This window comes from Triticum dicoccoides, chromosome 6B, assembly GCF_002162155.2.
Source record: "Triticum dicoccoides isolate Atlit2015 ecotype Zavitan chromosome 6B, WEW_v2.0, whole genome shotgun sequence".
NCBI lineage: Eukaryota > Viridiplantae > Streptophyta > Magnoliopsida > Poales > Poaceae > Triticum > Triticum dicoccoides.
This window is the reverse complement of record NC_041391.1, coordinates 499,686,048-499,703,716: the sequence shown is the minus strand read 5'-3', so window position 1 is coordinate 499,703,716 and position 17,669 is coordinate 499,686,048. Positions and strand designations below refer to the sequence as shown.

At 45.3% G+C, this 17,669-nt stretch overlaps 3 protein-coding genes across 3 annotated transcripts; 1 reads left to right on the top strand and 2 right to left on the bottom strand.

The window, feature by feature from the left end:
- Positions 1-221: 221 nt before the first annotated feature.
- On the top strand, positions 222-1,013 carry LOC119323595. Its single transcript, XM_037597289.1, has 2 exons — positions 222-404; positions 492-1,013. The coding sequence occupies exons 1-2, from the start codon at positions 299-301 to the stop codon at positions 632-634; spliced, it is 249 nt and encodes an 82-aa protein (XP_037453186.1). The 5' UTR covers positions 222-298; the 3' UTR covers positions 635-1,013.
- A 1,153-nt stretch (positions 1,014-2,166) lies between these two features.
- Positions 2,167-3,856, bottom strand: LOC119326679. Its single transcript, XM_037600304.1, has 3 exons — positions 3,078-3,856; positions 2,678-2,805; positions 2,167-2,503 (listed from the first exon to the last, which is right to left on the bottom strand). The coding sequence occupies exons 1-3, from the start codon at positions 3,291-3,293 to the stop codon at positions 2,338-2,340; spliced, it is 510 nt and encodes a 169-aa protein (XP_037456201.1). The 5' UTR covers positions 3,294-3,856; the 3' UTR covers positions 2,167-2,337.
- Positions 3,857-6,580: 2,724 nt separating this feature from the next.
- Positions 6,581-7,036, bottom strand: LOC119324254 (E3 ubiquitin-protein ligase ATL23-like). The gene has a single exon (XM_037598017.1). It carries the CDS (start codon positions 7,034-7,036, stop codon positions 6,581-6,583), a length of 456 nt encoding a protein of 151 aa, XP_037453914.1.
- Positions 7,037-17,669: the final 10,633 nt, after the last annotated feature.

The window sequence follows — 17,669 nt, the reverse complement described above, 5'->3', positions numbered from 1 at the left end:
ACTATCGTAGTGTAAAAAATTGTCTTACATTTTGGGAGTTGGGACTGAGGGAGTATTTCTGATGCAGAAGCAGTGGCATATCATTCAGTATACTTGTTTATTTTTTATATGTGAATATTTTAAACTTTTCTTAGGATATATCTGACACAAATGACTAATTGTACATCACGCAAGTGCCCAAATACCTTTACAAGTACTATAACTTGCTGCTTATATATCCATTCTTGTTGAATATTCAGTGTGACAGGAGGATCCAAATGTCATGATCACTGCTTTCTATTAAGTAAGGTGTTCTCCGATGGCTCAATTCATGGATTTGCGGGCTTTCATTTTGCGTGCGCGTGTCCTCAAATTTTATAGGCAGGCACTGCGTATGACTCGCCGAGCCCCTGCACATGCTCGTGGTCTGTCATGTTTAAACCTTGCTCTTTTATCTGCTGTGTGGTGTTATCTTTGAAGTTTGCTAATTATGTTTGTCATTCTTTGTCCAGATGAGTTGAGGCAGACAGTACGGGCGGAGATTGAAAAAAATCGCAATTGTGATGATAAGCAAAAGATTAAGTTTTTAATTAGTGAAGGACTACAGAGATTGAAGGGTCTTGATGAGATGCTTGACATGACAGGAAACGGATAATTTGAGATGTATCATGGGGACTGTTTCAATATTCAGTTATCTCCATTGAATTCATGGAAACAATTGTTTGACTTGGTTCAGTTTTCATAGACAGCAGAAGCTGAAAATTAGGCGTGCTGGACTTTTTGTGCAAAATCTGTGCAACCTTTTTTTTTGAGAATGCAGATCAGGTCAGATGGGCAGCGATAGAGAATGCACTTGTGGAGAGTTACAAAACAAGGTCCCGATTACTTTTCTTGTAAAACACTGGGATTGAACCTGCAATTTATCGCGACAACCCTTTCTTATTTGTAATTTAATAGCCTGATGAGTGTTTCCTCTGTGTGATGTATTTGTGTTCTTTCTATTGAAGTCAGATGCCAGACAGGTTGTATGGTTGTATGCTGGTGTGCCCTAGGCCTCTCGTGCCCTTCAGTTATGTCATCGTATTTACAAGCCTGCTGCGTATGCGAAGTATTTCCATGTTCAGAAATATTGTAACCGGTTTACCTGTGAAATCTGCTAGGGATGCAATGCTGGGAATCTTCTGCAACGATGGCAGTTGGTTTTGTTGTTCTTTGTACCATTATCAGACTGGGAAATTCTAGCTTCTACTGCATATATTGTATCGTACATGCATAAATTAGTGTATTTGCCATCATGTCGCTGTAAGAGGATACAACAAAAGCTGGAAATTACTTATTTTAGTTGGATTCCTTGCATAGTGCTGAATGTTCATATACTTTGGATCTTTGTTGAGTTATACTACCTTAGAACTGCAAAAAAGTACATGTTATATTAATGTTCTGCTCTATCTGTGTGTTCTGCCCTTCGTCTAATTCCACATTTACCTTCTTTATTTTGTTTTAAGTACTAGACCTGGAATGAAACTTTTTTTTTATTGTACTTCGTTCAGCTTGAAGGATAATCCTGGATGAGAGTCAAATATTTCCTTGGGGTTATCACACAAGCAATTTTTTCTCAGATTGGTAACAAGTTCATGATGCTCTTGTGCCATTCATCCTTCTAATTTCTTTTGGCAATCTTTCTGCTTAGCTTCTGTGTTCTACTGTTCTCTCGTAAATTCCTGTATGGCCAAGAACTCAAAATTACTACTCCCTCCGTTTCAAAATAAGTGTCGTGGTTTTAGTTCAAATTTGAACTAAAACCACTTATTTTGTTATGGAAGGAACATGTTTTAGATTGCAAAAGGTGTATTGTCATTTTGTTTTTGTTCATGACTATTTGCTTGATTTCACATACTAGCACAAACCCCATCAGTTCAGTAATTTGTTGGAGAGTATATCATGATTTGGTGCTCCGAACTTCAAGCACGCGTACGTGCACTCCTATCATGCATATAATGGGTGTCATCGAAGGGCAGTGATTCAAATAAATCACGACTCATATATGTTAGAACTTGCATTTTACTGGTAATGGATATTTTGAGTGTCTGCTGTCATGAGCAGAATATGCATTCTAGTCAATTAGCTTGTGATGATGCTTTGGGGACCAACAAGTTCTTGTAGTCTAAGCAACATAAAAGAGCTTCATTAAATTCACTGCATCCCCAAACATACTACTTGTATCGTAAATGATAAGGCTGTTCCATGCTTGACTCAAGAAGTACCCTTTTCATCAAACTTATTATCTGACTCAAACTCATATTGAGACGCATAAGGAAAATGCATCCCTATGGTTCACATTATCCTTGGTATCAGCATTTAGAAGATCCCGAAAGCAGTCACGTTCATCTGGTAAACTGCTGGCGGGGAGCACCTAAAATGCATCTTCTGCGGAATATATCCGGTGTTCTCCTTCCAACTGCTGTTGTCATCAATGGATGCTACTGCTGGTTGATTTAGATATGCATAACTGCTTTTCCTCCACCTGCACTTTCATAATTTCAGAAGTTAGTATGCACTTCCAAAGTTTCAGTTTTGCATCCATTTTTTCGAACCATGCAGGAGAGCCAGACATTGTTAAGGTGTGCGCACCATATCAAGATCACCAGTAGAGTGAAGAAAGAGAGATAGCGCGTAACATCAGGAGATGGGAGCTTACCAATCCTTGATGCCAATTTGTATCTCGATGTTCCTGGCGATCTCTCCCTCCTCCATCATCTCGGCTGTCTCTGTTTTCTCGCCTATAATCCCGTTTATCCTTTGTTCAAAAAGCATGTATTCTTCTTGCTGCTCTTAACACAGTTTGACCGACCCAAATTAATTATACAAACACAAACGGCAAAGGTATCAAAATGACTCGGCCATACAATATTCTTTCCATGTATACTTGTATAATACTCCAGTCTCATACTGAGGTTTAAAGAGGTTATGCAGTTTTTATTTTTGCGATTAAAAGAGGGTATGCAGTTTAGCTGTATAAACTAGGTAGTGAATGAAATGGGATCATCAAATTATTACACAGATTATTCTTGACCGATGAGAGGTAAAAGTATACTTGCCTTGAGACTCTTGGCTTTGATCCTTGCTGCCTCCTTCTCGTCATCGAGCGGGAGTTCCTCTTCCTCCAGCTTCTTTCTGCGCCAGAAATGGTCGATCTCTGCCCTGGTGATGCTCTGGACCGGGCCTGCCATCCTTCCCCGACGAACACAAGGACCATGAGGCTGACACAGGGGCGCACTGCTCGCCATCTTCATTGCCGCGCACCCTTTGATCATCTTCTCCCTCTCTCTAGAGTTGAGCTCAGCTCAGCAAGCTTATGAGGAGAGTGACATGTCAGGTGCCTATCCACTCTTCTCAACCATCAGTCTCTTGAGCATCTTTTGCTTGCTTTGGGAGTTGGGAGTCACCGGTGGAGAGCTTCTGTTCAGGAAGGCACTCTGCTTCGCCACCCCCTCTCCCCGGCTCCCCTGCCGCGCCGCCGCCGGAGGAAACCGCCGGGCGAAGCCCGCGCGGCGGACGGCGGCGGCGGGGCTTCCCGCTCGCGCGCGCGGCGTCGTTCCACGACGGCGACCGCTCCAGGTGGGGAAGGCTCGGCCTCCGGCGCTGCGGCCGTCGCGGCGCTCCCCGGCGGCCCTCTGCTTCGTCTCGCGCTTCTCCTTCTCTGGGTGGGTGGAGTGGCGTGGCCTGGAGCTTGGCCGGCCGTGGCTGCGGCGTAGGCGTGCGGGTGCTTAGGCGCCAGATTTAGTCAGCGCCCGATCTGGCCCGCCGGCTGCTGTTGGCGGCGAGGAAGGGATCTGGCGTGGTGGTGACGCCCCATAGCGCCGCCGCCGCACCCCTCGCCTCCCCTCCCTATGCTGCCGCCTAAGGGCCTCCCAATGATGCGATTTTGATGGTCGGGATCCAGATCGGGGGAAACCCGGGTCGGCTACGGCCGGCCGCGACGACGCCGCCGCCTGCGGGCGCCGATTTCTTCATGGAGACGTCTGTCAAGGTCTGCCCTTCCACTCCCCACCACCTAGCTTCTCGGGTGAAAACCTAACTCCGGTGGGCGGCGGCGGCGTCTTTGGCGCCGTGACCTTCTTGAAGGCGCCGCCTTGAGGGCTGGGTGGTGGCGGGCGCTGTTTGGGGTGGGTAACAGCTGCTGACGGCGTGCCCTTCTTCGCCCAAGCCTCCGCTTTTCCTCCGACGCGTCCAGGTTCTCCTGGGGGTGCCGTTTTGGAGTAAGCGTTGGCTGGGGGGAGGGTGGAGCGGTGCTCCATCTCACTCATTGATGGCGGCGGATGTCGGCGGCGAGGCGCTGTGGAGGCTCGACGTCCGATGCACGGAGATGGACTCGCGCAGGAGGAGGTTGCTGTTTGGCGTCATGGTGGCGTCAATGGCGGAGTGGCCAGACATGGTAGATGCCTCAATTTGATCTGAAGACGGACCTGTGGAAGATGGCGGCGACGACACACGAGTGCGTCTGACCGGATTATGCCCCAGACCAGGCATGTGGCTCGACTGGGGCTTCCGAATGTGTTTCGGCTTCCGGCTATTGATGTTAGGATTACGTGAGTGGTCTGGGTAGTGGCCCGGCTAGCTCTCTTTCATCATATTGGATAGGAGTAGTGGCATATGTTGCCAAGATGATGGATTCAGGCACATTGGTGTAATACTTTGTATGGTCATCGTGAATAATCAATAAAGTGGCCGTATGCATCTTCCAGATGCAGAGGCCGGGGGTCATCCTCCTTTTCTAAAAAAAAGGAAGGCACTCTGCTGACATGAACCCCCTCTAGCAAGCACCAACCACTGTATGTGTACTATCCAACTTCCGTCTCCTAGTTAGTGGAATGTTGCTAGCGGGATGTACATGTACGTACCGTTTGGAGCACTCTATTCTAAACTCTTTCACTTTCGCGTAATGATTTCATCCGAGTTTGGATCATGAGTATGCAATTGCTTGTCCTTATGGGCATAGGATATAAGGTTGTCGTGAGTGCGTTAGACTGCTGATGTTGAATTGTAGCCATGCCACTGGGTCATGGACTTCATTGTAAAGATTACCAGAAATATCTTAATACGGGCTCCTTTTCAAAAAAAAAATCTTAATACGGGCTAAATACACATCCCCACTGAAAGTGTGCTGGATAATTATCAAGAAATGTACACCCTCTGATGACCATGCGGCATGAATGATGAGCTATTTCAAAAAACAATGAACAATACTCGCCCTCGATGAATAATACAAGCGCCGGATCATCGCCACACAATGCTTTGCAAAGTTCACATGCTAACACGAAAGTTCAAGGGCGACAAAGGTCTGTCTGTTAATCCATAATTCGAGAAGCTTTTAATTCAAACCGCCTTATCCAGTTTGTAGGAGTATTTGTTAAAAGTGATCGTCTTGATCTATGAATGATAAGAACAGCCGCTCAGGAATCCTACTTCCCCACTTCAAAAACAAGCTCTACTTCAAGCCGATCAGTGAGGACATTGGTTAGTGTAACAGAATAATACATCATGCAGAAGTATGACTGTATGAACTGTACCATTGGTGATCAAATACCTGATTAAAAAGCATCTAAGATTCCCATTTTCAGTAGTCAGTACACTTAGCTGAACCAGCGTTCATTTATCTGAGCTAGATAAGTCTATGTCGTTCGCCTAACAAAGCAGGCTGCAGATTGGCTTATTAGACTGAAAGAATAGCACGGGAGGGCAGGCTGACAAAGCAGCAACATGTCCAAAACCAAGAAACTTCAGCATTGCCTTCTAAGAGCTCATGAGCTCCATGACTCATTCACACAAGTAAACTAAATTCAGAACCATCTGACCATACCTAACAAACCACAGATAGTGATGCCCAATTCTGAACAAAAAATGACATTTGAGGAAACCCAACATTATGTAAAGGAAATTTAAGCTTCAAGCTCTGCTAGTACTCATAATTCATACATATCACAAGATAACCAATATGCCACAGAACAAGAAACAAGAATCGAACTATGGAGCATTTGATCTGAAAATTAATCCCAAATTAACTAAAGCAGAAGAGTAACCGCTGATCTTCTCATTAAAGAACCATGAAGGCATAACTCTAGCACTGTTGCAATATCAGGTTGCAAATGTTAGTAGACGCTTCAGATTCTGAACCTCACGTTTGCAGTATGTTTTCAACCGACAGCTCAAAGGAAGAATCAAAATTGACAAAATCAGAATTGGAGAACGTCGGATTAATAGGATCGATGTGCTATCCAACATCAGTTTGTTATCTTCACAGCATATACTGCTTCTCGTTCATCAAACAGACCCAATGCGGCCAAATGTGACGATCTGATAGAAGAAAAAAGACCCAAATCTGCAAAAAGTCTACTCATTTCTTTCTAGAATCCTAGTAACTACATGCAGTCTCCCGTCCAAGAATGCTATACACAACCATGTAGCAGACAAGGACTCACAAGAACCGCTCTCCTGAGCCAAGAAAACTAACTAGAGTTGGTCAAGAAGGCTTCTTAATCAGAGGTTCAGAGGCAGACCAAGAATCGTCAAGAACCAAGAACGCGCGCGCGCCGCGCCCATGTCAGCACCCTGGACCCGGAGCAGTCTTGGCCGCCGTCGGCGAGGCCCGCGGCGACTGCGGCGTGGCCCAGATGTTGCACACGGGGCAGCGCGGCGAGATGGCCAGCCACCGGTCGACGCAGTCCTGGTGGAAGGCCCGGTTGCAGCCGGGGAGGACGCGCACGGCGCGGCCGGGCTCCATGGCGTCGAGGCAGATAGGGCAGAGCGCCTCCTCCTCCTCCTCGCCGTCCGCTGGCTCCGGCTGGACGACCCCGCCCAGCTGCCTCAGCTCCGCCTCTGATAGCCCGTTCTTGTCGTCGTTGTCGTCGTCGACCGTCTCCGGCGTCTCGGGCGGCGGGGCGGGAGGCGGGCCCAGCGCCACAGCCTGGAACAGGTAGCAGAGCCAGACGCCGAGCACCCCGAGCATGCCGATGGCGAGCGACCCCACGGCCAGGAACACCGCCCAGACCTGCGCCATCTCTGTTCTCCTCTCGTCGAGCGCGTGTTGGTGGCAGTTACGGGCTCAGGCGCGTGGCAGACGTCGTGGAAATAGCACGGATGCAGAGGACGCAGGTGTGTGTTGCATTTAAATGCCGTAGCACTGGGCTGTCAAATCGTATGGGCCGAAAAGGCCAGGTAGAGGCGAAATGAGCACCCTGTTAACCCGGAGCAGTCTTGGCCCATCCCACCTACGGCCGAAATTTTTATTATTAATAATTAATAATCCAGTAATTAAGAAACTGGTGACGGGGCAGCCGAAATTTTAGAAACTAGATGATACCCCGCGCGCTGCTGCGGGTACCTATAGTATAGGCCTCCTTTGGTTCATAAGATAGGAATTTCGTAGGAATAGAAAAAGTATAGGAAATGAGGTGGCATGCATCTGAAATCCTACAAATGCTCAGACTATAGGAATAGAAAACAAAATGTCATTTGGTTTACGGGATAGGAACACAGATAGGAAACATAAAGAAATAATGGCATTTGGTTCATGGTTAATAATAATGTGAACAATCTCTCCCTAATAATAAAGCACGGATTGACTTTGTCGGGTTCACCGTCGCAATACGCTTTCTTCTCATGTCATAATACGCTTTTATAATTTATATGGACAAAATCGTAATACAAACGAGGTGATACTAATTTGGGGTCCGTACGTCTTGTGCAAAAAAGGGTCACGATCCTATAATACATACAAATTGTAAATATAGACCCTGCCAGCATAGTATATTGTCATGTAATTGGAGTATGAACCGAGCAACTAGTGCAGGCAATCATCAACTGAGTATACAGGCTAGTGCAGACAATTAAAATACAAATTGGGTGCTAGTTCATGGAGTCTGAATACACAATAGCATACTTTTTTTTGGACAGCAATACTCAATAGCATACTAGTGCAAGCATTCGGTCTCCAAAATTACAAACCGAACAATCAGATTGGGGGCTGGAATTGGTACTCGTGATACGGACACACAAATCCCTATGAGTCTATGACATTCGTAATTAACCATCTACCTCCACCGATTAGCACTAGGTCTAAATAAGAGAAGATAAAGGCAAGATGGATCCATAGACAGAAGGCAAGTTGGATTCAAAGCTGGATTCTGTAGGCTTGCCGGTCGGCGGTAGATGCTCTCCAGCTTGCCGGTGGTCATCGCCCGTCGACTGGATGTGGCCGCGTCCCTCGCCCGCCTTCGTCGCTGCCGGGGAGCTATGCCGTTCAGTGTGAGGAGGGAGGGTTGGACACAGATTTGATTCAACTTTTATTTCTTTCCCCCTCTTATCTACACGCGAGTGAGCGAAAACAGCAGGGACAGTTATCCGTGCGCATGTCGTTCGCCACAGGAAATTTTCCATCAGCTCGGACCTAATGTTTCTGACCCTGTGAAATCTGAAGGAAAGGAATAAATCCCGTACGGGAATATGATTCAATTCCTGTAAATCAAAGGCCTCCAAAGGAATTTTTCCTACAACAATCCTATCCTACAAGATTCCTATGAAATTCCTGTAAACCAAAGGCAGAATATTGCAGATATGCTAGTAAGAGTAGACATTTAAGTAATATAATGTAGAAAAAGAGCTAAAAAGAGTTTTTCTTGCTAAGTTCTTAGTGCTTTGCCACAATGAATAACTTTAATCTGCACAAAAGTCCTATTAAATTTTCTAATGATTAACTTTGCATACAATAACCAAAATGTAACATTGAAATGTGCCTTAAATTTAATCTACACACAATTAAAAAGGTTCGATCTTATTCTTTACTTTTGTTTCTTGGGAAAGGGTCGCCATGTATCTCTTGCTAGGGGTCGGGTATTTGACGATAAACGAATTGCTCTAAGTCATTAAAAGGGAGCAATTGCCTCCAATTAATTTAGCAAGCAAGTAGTGGAATAAAATAGGAGAGGAGAAAAATACAACACGGCTACACATATTATGCCCCAAGCGTGGATCTTCATTCCTATCAGTTGGAATCTCTTGCTTGTAAACTGCAGCAAAAATGACCTATTGATGCAAAATCAAAGACAATGAAAAAACATCATGCTCGTTAGATGGTAAAAATCTAAACTAATCAAACCCGAATTATGGAGGGTGGCATGCTGCTTGCTTAATCTCCGTAGCCGACTGGTCGTCTGCCTCATCAGTTTTGTGTAGATGCACCTAGTATAGTGACTTGTGAGGAGAAGAAGGGTCAAATTTGGCTGGAGGCCATGTAATCCCTGGGTTGTGGAAAAGTATGAAGCGTTATAACAGCAGTAACTATAGGGAAAGTATAGGACAACTCGTAAGTAGTACTCCCTCCGTTCGGAATTACTTGTCTTGGAGATGGATGTATCTAGAACTAAAATACGTCTAGGTACATCTATTTCTGCGACAAGTAATTCCGAACGGAGGGAGTAGCTCTCAAGAAAACTAAGACAACAATGAATGACGTGGCTTCACCATCATTGATGAAAGGAGTACCTTGGACGGCTTCCGTCCACAGCTGCGGGACCTGAGCTTGCTGAAAAAGACTACCATCCCTGCAGTAGAAGCTCCGCTCTAAATCAGCTGGGGCAGCACCCAGTTGAACGCTTGTTGGGGAAGGTGGATGAAGCGGCAAATCCTATTTGACGCCCGCAGGCGTCAAAAGGAGGAGCCTTCGCTGAAGCAAGTCGCCACTTGGGCCGGCCCAGGTACGGATTTTCGTTCGCTGCTGTTTTCCCTGTTTCTTGCGGGGGGTTTTCGTTTTTCTTCTATGGTTTTTTTGCTTCCAGTTTTTTCACGGTTTTGGCCGGTTTTCAGTTGTTTTGTTTCGTTTTTTTATTTTTCTGTTTTGATTCCTTTTTGTCCTTTTCATTTTCTTTCATTTACATTTCCTTTTTTATTTCATGTTTCTGTTCTTCTTCTCATTATTGTGTATTTGTATAAAAAGTTCACTGTGTGTTACAAAAATCTTCAATGTATTAAGAAAATGCTTAGTTCACCTTGCACTGTAAAATTGTTCATTGTGTATTACAAAAATGTTCATTGTATATTATTAAATTGTTCAACATATATTAGAAAATGTTCATTATGTATTACAAAAATGTTCATTATGTATTATTAAATTGTTCAACGTATATTAGAAAATGTTCATTGTGTATTACAAAAATAGTCATTGTATATTATGAAATTGTTCAACATATAATTAGAAAATGTTCATTGTCTATTTAAGTTTTGTTCATCATATATTAAAAAATTGTTTAGCGTACACCCATCAAATGTCCATTTTAGTATTTTAAATTTGTTCAGTATTTTTTTTCAAAAACGTTCACTGTATTTAAAATGTCTTCAACATATATTATAAAAATGTTGAACGTTTTTTTAAGGATTTGCCCCTGTACATTCTACTTTAAGATTGGCGCTGCATGTAAAATTGTCGTGGTAGCTAGCTCAGCTGGTTAGCCTCACTTGATTCGAGCATGAGGTCGTCCGTTTGATCCCACGCTTTTTCTTTTTTTTTTTTCGTTTTTTCGCTCACAGCTAGATGATTGGGCCGGCCCGTGTGCGCGTCGCTTCAGCGAAGTCACAACGATCGGACGCACACGGGCGGCGTACAGGGGCTCCCGGATGAAGCGCTCCTCCAAACTGTCTGCTGTGGACGGAGGCCCTGCCCGGTCTTTCGAGGCCGAAAAGAAAGCCAGGTCCAGACTCCAATCCTGCCACCAACCGGTTCGGTCCCGCTGGAATCGAACGGAACAAATCTCCAGTGGTGCCGGAGATACCTTTAATGGACGACCAAGGCGCCGCGACCGCCAACGATGTTAGGAATCACACCAGCGGCACGACATAGCCCGATAGAATACCAGAGAGCAGCAGAAGTGATACAGACCGACTCACTCGTGCTGGGGGAGCTCCCTGGATTGGAACCCTTTCGCCGCTACCTACAGAATATAGAGGGGAAGAGCTTGGTGTTGGAGGTAGTGAGGGGTCATCGTTTTATTTATTTCTGGGGAGATAGAGGAGTCCTTGGTTTGCGCCTGGAAACGGTTGAGTGTTAATGAAACGTCATGCGTTCGCTTTGTTCTAAGACTGTGGTTTAGGCTAGTCATAGTGGGAGTAACTTAGGTAGTAACATAACACATTTCAAGACAATTTTGCTTATGTGTCATGGAGTTAATGAGGAGAGAGATGCTTGTGGTAACATATTATGTTACTGTAACATAACACACCCCGAGGTAAAATGAGCCTATAGCTCAATTAATGAAGGCTTGCATGTTATCATCTATATGTTACTACCCATTATGAAGGTAGTAACATAGACTAGTAACATGCCCCCACTATGACCAGCCTAAGGATGGGGGCTGATAAAAGAACGACGTGCTTTGGACTATGTGCATGTTGAGAGAATGCTTTGTAGTGGGGATCAACTTCTTAAGAATGTAAAATAGGGAGGACGCAATGCACAATGACTGGATACTATCAAGGACAGCGTCCAGGTCTGGACGCTACTACTAATTGCGTCCACTCAAGTGGTTCGCCCATCCATTAGATTCGACTAAACCGAGTCATTTCCTAATGACAGATAGAAGTTCCTTGAGGTTGTAAACTCTAGTATGCATGCAATCTTTACTCTTGGACCTTGCCGTACGGTAAGTAACCTCTGGCAACCGAGAACACCGATCATTAACCTCTGGCAATCGAGAACGTCGATCGTCACATGAGTAGCCTGGTCTCATCATCTGCTCGTCATTAGGATCCTCCAATGGATTTTGTGCTTGGTTCATGCTAGTTCTTGTACGGTCCTGAACCTCCTTTGTCTGAATCTTCTATGCAATTGATTCAATGGTTTACAAGCAGATGGGTTGTTATTCCTGTATTATGGTCCTTAATTTGCTAGTCTATGAGAAGTCGTGATATCCACTTGTTGCATGCTCGTTTTTGTAGGTGAATATAAGAACATGTTAATCATTTCTGGTTTACGTGGATGGTGAAGTGCAACATGGATCCACGGGTGTAGAGTATACGTTCCTCCGAAATTAACATTTACAGCATATGAGAAAACCACTTTTGAAGATATCAAGAGTGGGAGATGTAGAGGACTTGGACATGTTAAATGTCAGTGCTCAAACCAACCTGAATATACAAGCTCGTATTGATACTAGAGCACCTGGACCACATTATCTTCACTTAATTACAATATATGAGGAAAGAGGATGGAACACTATTATTGAGAAGACCAAGTTCCGAACAACGTGATAAGTGAGCAAGAGAGCAAGAGCTGCTGCTCCCCAATTATACTCTGTTAGTTCTCCTAAATTTTTCATTCAATGGAGACACATAGCAAGCACTAAATCTCCAGATGTATCAGTAAAGACTATGGAGCCAAGGATTTCTAGGACAAGTGCTCACGCATGCTAGTTAATCTCAAGTACTTATGAAACCAATGACAAATCATTAAAGCTGCAGCATCAACAATATCAATCATGTCCTCTCAACTGCTTACAAGTACACACTTACACTCATGAAAATTCAGGAATAGGCATTATTTTGTTTTGATGTAGTATCGATACCAATCTATTAATCAGAAGAAGAGACAAATACCATGCAATAAGCAGAAGATATTTGCTAGCATCTACTGTAGTGTGCTATTCAACTGGAGATTAGGAAGAACATACAGTTTCAGAGAAAAATTACAGTGCCTACCACGATGTGCTCCAGCTTGGGTGATGATTGACCCTGGGAGCAATGCTAGGACGAGGAACGGAACAGTGTGGTTACCACGGTGGAGCCGAGAGAAGGGTCGTAACTCTGTCGCGCTCACCGCGGTGGCGCAACCTAGTTCGACCGTCAGGAGGTGGACGAGTGGATGAGGCAGAGATGGGAGGCTACCATGAGGTGTTGCGCGAGGGGATTACGCGGAGGTGGCCTCGAGGAGGTGGGCGAGAGATGAGGTGGAGGGCGGAGGCGGTCGTGGAGAGGTGGTCGAGGGGATGAGAGGTGGAAGGCGGCAGCGACCATGGAGAGCTGGCCGAGGTGACGACAGGCCGAAACCATAGTCAACCAGCTGCTGGATTGCGATAGGTGGACGTGATTGATGCTAGCGTCTAGATCTGAACGTTGCTTGCACTAGCGTCTGCCTGTGGACGTTATAACGCCCAACGTCCTGAATATTTCTTAAATTTGCAATTAACCTTTCCTCTTTCCATAATTCCGTGATTTTTAATTACTATTAATAAAAAAATAGGCCTACGGGGAGCAACTAGTTGACGAGCCCTCCTTCAAGGGGAGCAACTAGTTAACAAGCGCTTCTTCGCGAGCCTCATAATGATCAGCGCCACTTGGCGTGCTCTCAACGCTCCCTCTGAATTTTTTATTTTTCCGCACGCGTTTTCAGCTTTTTAAATATTTTTTCCGGTTTTTTGACGTTTGGGTTTTTCACCGGTCTTCCTTCACTTTTGGACCAAAAATAATTTCGTAAAAAAAATTCTGCGTGAAAAACCGCATTTTCTTCTTTTTTCTCATCCACCAAAGGCACGGTTTTGCTTCCGTAAGAGGCACGTTTTTGCTTTCGTGAGAGGCACGACCATGACTTTCGGAAACAGAAAAAAAAACATGTTTTATGTTTTCTTTTTCATCTGCCAGAGGCATGGTTTTGCTTCCCCGAGAGGCACTTTTTTGCTCTCGCAAGAGGCACGGCCATAACTCTCGAAAACAAAAAAAGACGTGTTTTCTAATTATTTTTTTCCGCTAGAGGCACGGTCTTGCTTCCGCGAGAGTCGCGATTTTGCTTTTGCGGGAGCCACAGTTTTGTTTCCACGAGAGGCATGATTGTGCTTTCACGAGAGGCACGACGCCTTCCCGAAAACTGAAAAAGAATCGCGTTTTCTATTTTTTTCCTTTCGCAAGAGGCATGGTTATGATTCGCGAGAGACACGGTTGTGCCTCTTTCGGAAAGGAAAAAAACCATGCTCCGGGTTCAGTTTTCTCGTTTGTTTTTTTTCGTGAAAAATAGTTCGTCAAAACCAATCAACATGGGATCTAGTTTTGAAGATCTCGACGCGAGAAATCCAACGGTGAAAAACGGTTTGAGATTTGAACGCTAGACACACTCTCCTCTCTCGTTGCTATGCATCTCCTTGATAGATCTTGCGTGTGCATAGATTTTTTGTTTGTTTTCCATGCAACATTTCCCAATAGTGTCATCATGAGCCAGGTCTATGCGTAGATGATATGCACGAGTAGAACACAAAGAGTTGTGGGCAGTGATAGTCATACTGCTTACCATCAACGGCTTACCGTCAACGTCTTATTTTGATTCAGCGGTATTGTGGGATGAAGCGGCCCATACCAACCTTACATGTCCATGCACATGAGACCTGTTCCACCGACAGACATGCAACTAGTTTTGCATAAAGGTGGCTGGCGGGTGTCTTTTTCTCCTACTTTAATTGAATCAAATTTTACTACGGCCGGTCCTTGAAGAAGGTTAAAACAGCAAACTTGATGAATCACCGTTGTGGTTTTTGCGTAGTTAAGAATGGTTCTTGCTAGAAGCCCATAGCAGCCACATAAAACTTGCAACAACAAAGTAGAGGGCGTCTAACTTGTTTTTGCAGGGCATGTTATGATGTGATATGGTCAAGACGTGATGTGATATATGTTGATGTATGAGATGATCATGTTTTGTAATATCGACAACCGACATGAGCCTCAGGGTCGTCTCTTTATTGTATGAGATGCAGGCGTCATGTAATTGCTTTACTTTATCGCTATGCGTTAGCAATAGTTGTAGAAGAAATAGTTGACAAGACGATCTCGATGCAACGACGGAGATCAAGGTGTTGAGCCGGTGACGATGGAGATCATGATGATGCTTTGGATATGGAGATCAAAAGCACAAGTTGATGATGGACATATCATGTCACATATTTTGATTGCATGTGATGTTTATCCTTTATGCATCTTATTTTGCTTAGAATAGTGGTAGCATTACAAGATGATCCCTTCACTTAATTTCAAGATAAAAGTGTTCTCCCTGAGTATGCACCGTTGCTACAGTTCGTCATTTAGAGACACCATGTGATGATCAGGTGTGATAGACTCTACGTTCACATACAACGTGTGTAAGCCATATTTACATATGCAGAATACTTGGGTTAAACTTGACGAGCCTAGCATGTACAGACATGGCCTCAAAACACTGGAGACCGAAAGGTTGAACATGAGTCATATAGTAGATATGATCAACATAGAGATGTTCATCATTGATGACTACCGCATCTCACGTGATGATAGGACATGGCTTAGTTGATTTGGATCATGTATCACTTAGATAACTTGAGGGATGTTAATTTAAGTGGGAGTTCATCAGTAATTTGATTAACTGAACTTAAATTTATCATGAACGTAGTCAAAATGTTTTTGCATATTATGTTGTAGATCAATAGCTTGCAATGTAGCTCCCCTCTTTTTGATATGTTTCTAGAGAAAACTAAGTTGAAATATGATGTTATCAATAATGCAGACTGGATCCGTGATCTGAGGATTATCCTCATTGCTGCACAGAAGAATCATGTCCTTGATGCACCGCTAGGTGACAAACCTATTGCAGGAGCTGATGCTGATGTTATGAACATTTGGCAAGCTCGATCTGATGACTACTTGATAGTTTAGTGCACCATGCTTTACGACTTAGAATCAGGGCTGCATAGATGTTTTGAACGCCATGGAACATACTACAAAAAATGACATATCTGTGACATTTTGGGCCGAACGAAAAAAATTATGTCATGCTTATGACACTTCTATGACGATAATTATGACAAAACCCGGTATCATCATAGATGTGGTGGGTTCCTATTTTTATGACAGAAAATGGGCTTTTCGTCCTCGGCGGGCCGGAGACGCACATGCATGATATTCTTTGGGCCGCCCATGATGGAAAAAATCATGGTAGAAGCAAGGGCGAGCAAAATATCGGGGAGTTCCCGGTTACGGTGGGTGGTCGGGGCCGAGCGATGCACGGAGGTTTCCGCGTTTCTCTCATGTATGCGAATATGTTCGAGGCATTGGCTAACTGAACTCGAGCGATCACACGTTACTGAACCCGAGTGATCGATACCTTGGTTGTTAACTGAACCCGAGTGATTCATTCGCTACTGACTGAACCCGAGCAATTCCTTCGCTGCTGCTGCTAACTGAACCCGAGCGATCGATCACTGCTGCTACTTACTGAAGCCGATCAAGCCCCCGTGTGAGATGTAGCTAGTCGGTGTTGGGTTGCCTCTCAATGAACAGTGACCTTTGCTATCGTGCGTGCAATACGTAAGACGAGTTGAGGCGTGGTGAGTCGAGTTGGTTGGTTGGCTGTGGATGAACAGTTCCCGGTGGGGGTTGGATGAACACGACCCCGTGGTAGTAGGTCGTTGTCGCTGGATGAACAGGACCCTGAGGTGGCAACCGCACCCCAGCCGGTTGGGGTGGATGAACAGGACCCCGTGGAGGCTCTATGAATGGCAGCCGGTGGAGGCGGGATGAACAGTAGTCGTGGATGAATAGTAGCCCATGGAGGCTGGAGGAGGTCGACGGTGGATGAACAGTAGGCCGTGGAGGATGGAGCGAGGCAGTAGACGGTGGATGAACAGGACCCCGTTTCGACCGTAGGCGCTCCAACACAAGTCTGCTTCCTCCATTTCGCGATACGCCACACCCCTCCTGATCAACAGGACCTCGTTTCGACCATAGGCACTCCAACACAAGTCTGTTTCCTCTGTTTTGCGGTACGCCAGACCCTTCCCAATGAACAGGACTCCCTTCTGACCATACGTGGTCGAATAGAAGGCCTGTTTCCTCCATTCTGCGGTACGCCAGACCTAGTTTCGGCTGTTCCGTCCAAGCCGGTTGGCTCCCGATGAATACGATGCCATTGTTGCCATCCGTTGCTCCATGTAGACAAGCCCTGGCTGTACGTAAGCACAAGTAGGCGTTCGAGACCCCCCCGTATGTACGTACGTGGCTGTATTTTTTGGCATCTGGTTGTATGTACGTGTACACATTTTAGAAGGGACTGCCTGAACTGCTACATCGGGGGCATGCCGAGTCTTCCTCCGCCGCCAACTCGACGTCGTCTACTACTACATGTGTTGCTGGTTGCTCGGCCGCAGTTCATCGTTGCAGAGAGACCGATCGACCAGTATGTACGTACACGTTCGCGACAACTCTACACACGCTTCGACCGGGTGGGTCCCAGCTGTTAGGGAGGATAAGGATGCACTTTCTTGCGTGCGAAGATATAGCTAGTGGATCCCGAATGTCAAGGGGAGGGATCATTTTTATTTTGTGAGTAACAAGGAGGCACTTCCTTGGTTTCAAAGATGTAGCTGGTGGGTCCAGCTGTCAGCCTCACAGCCTAAAGTCCACTTCCGATGGTTGTCGTTCGTTGACCTTGTTGACCACGTGCCGCCAAGAGCATCAAGGCAGTGGACAACAGTGAGGCCTAGGAAGGGAACGACGAGGAGCCAGAGAAGATGAGGCACGTGGATGCCCAGGCAGAGGGGAGTACGAGGGTTCACTAGTTCGGCTACGGTGTAAGTCCGCTGTCGCCGGAGAATAACAGGGGGTGTGGGTGAGTAGAGGGAAGGACTGGGCAA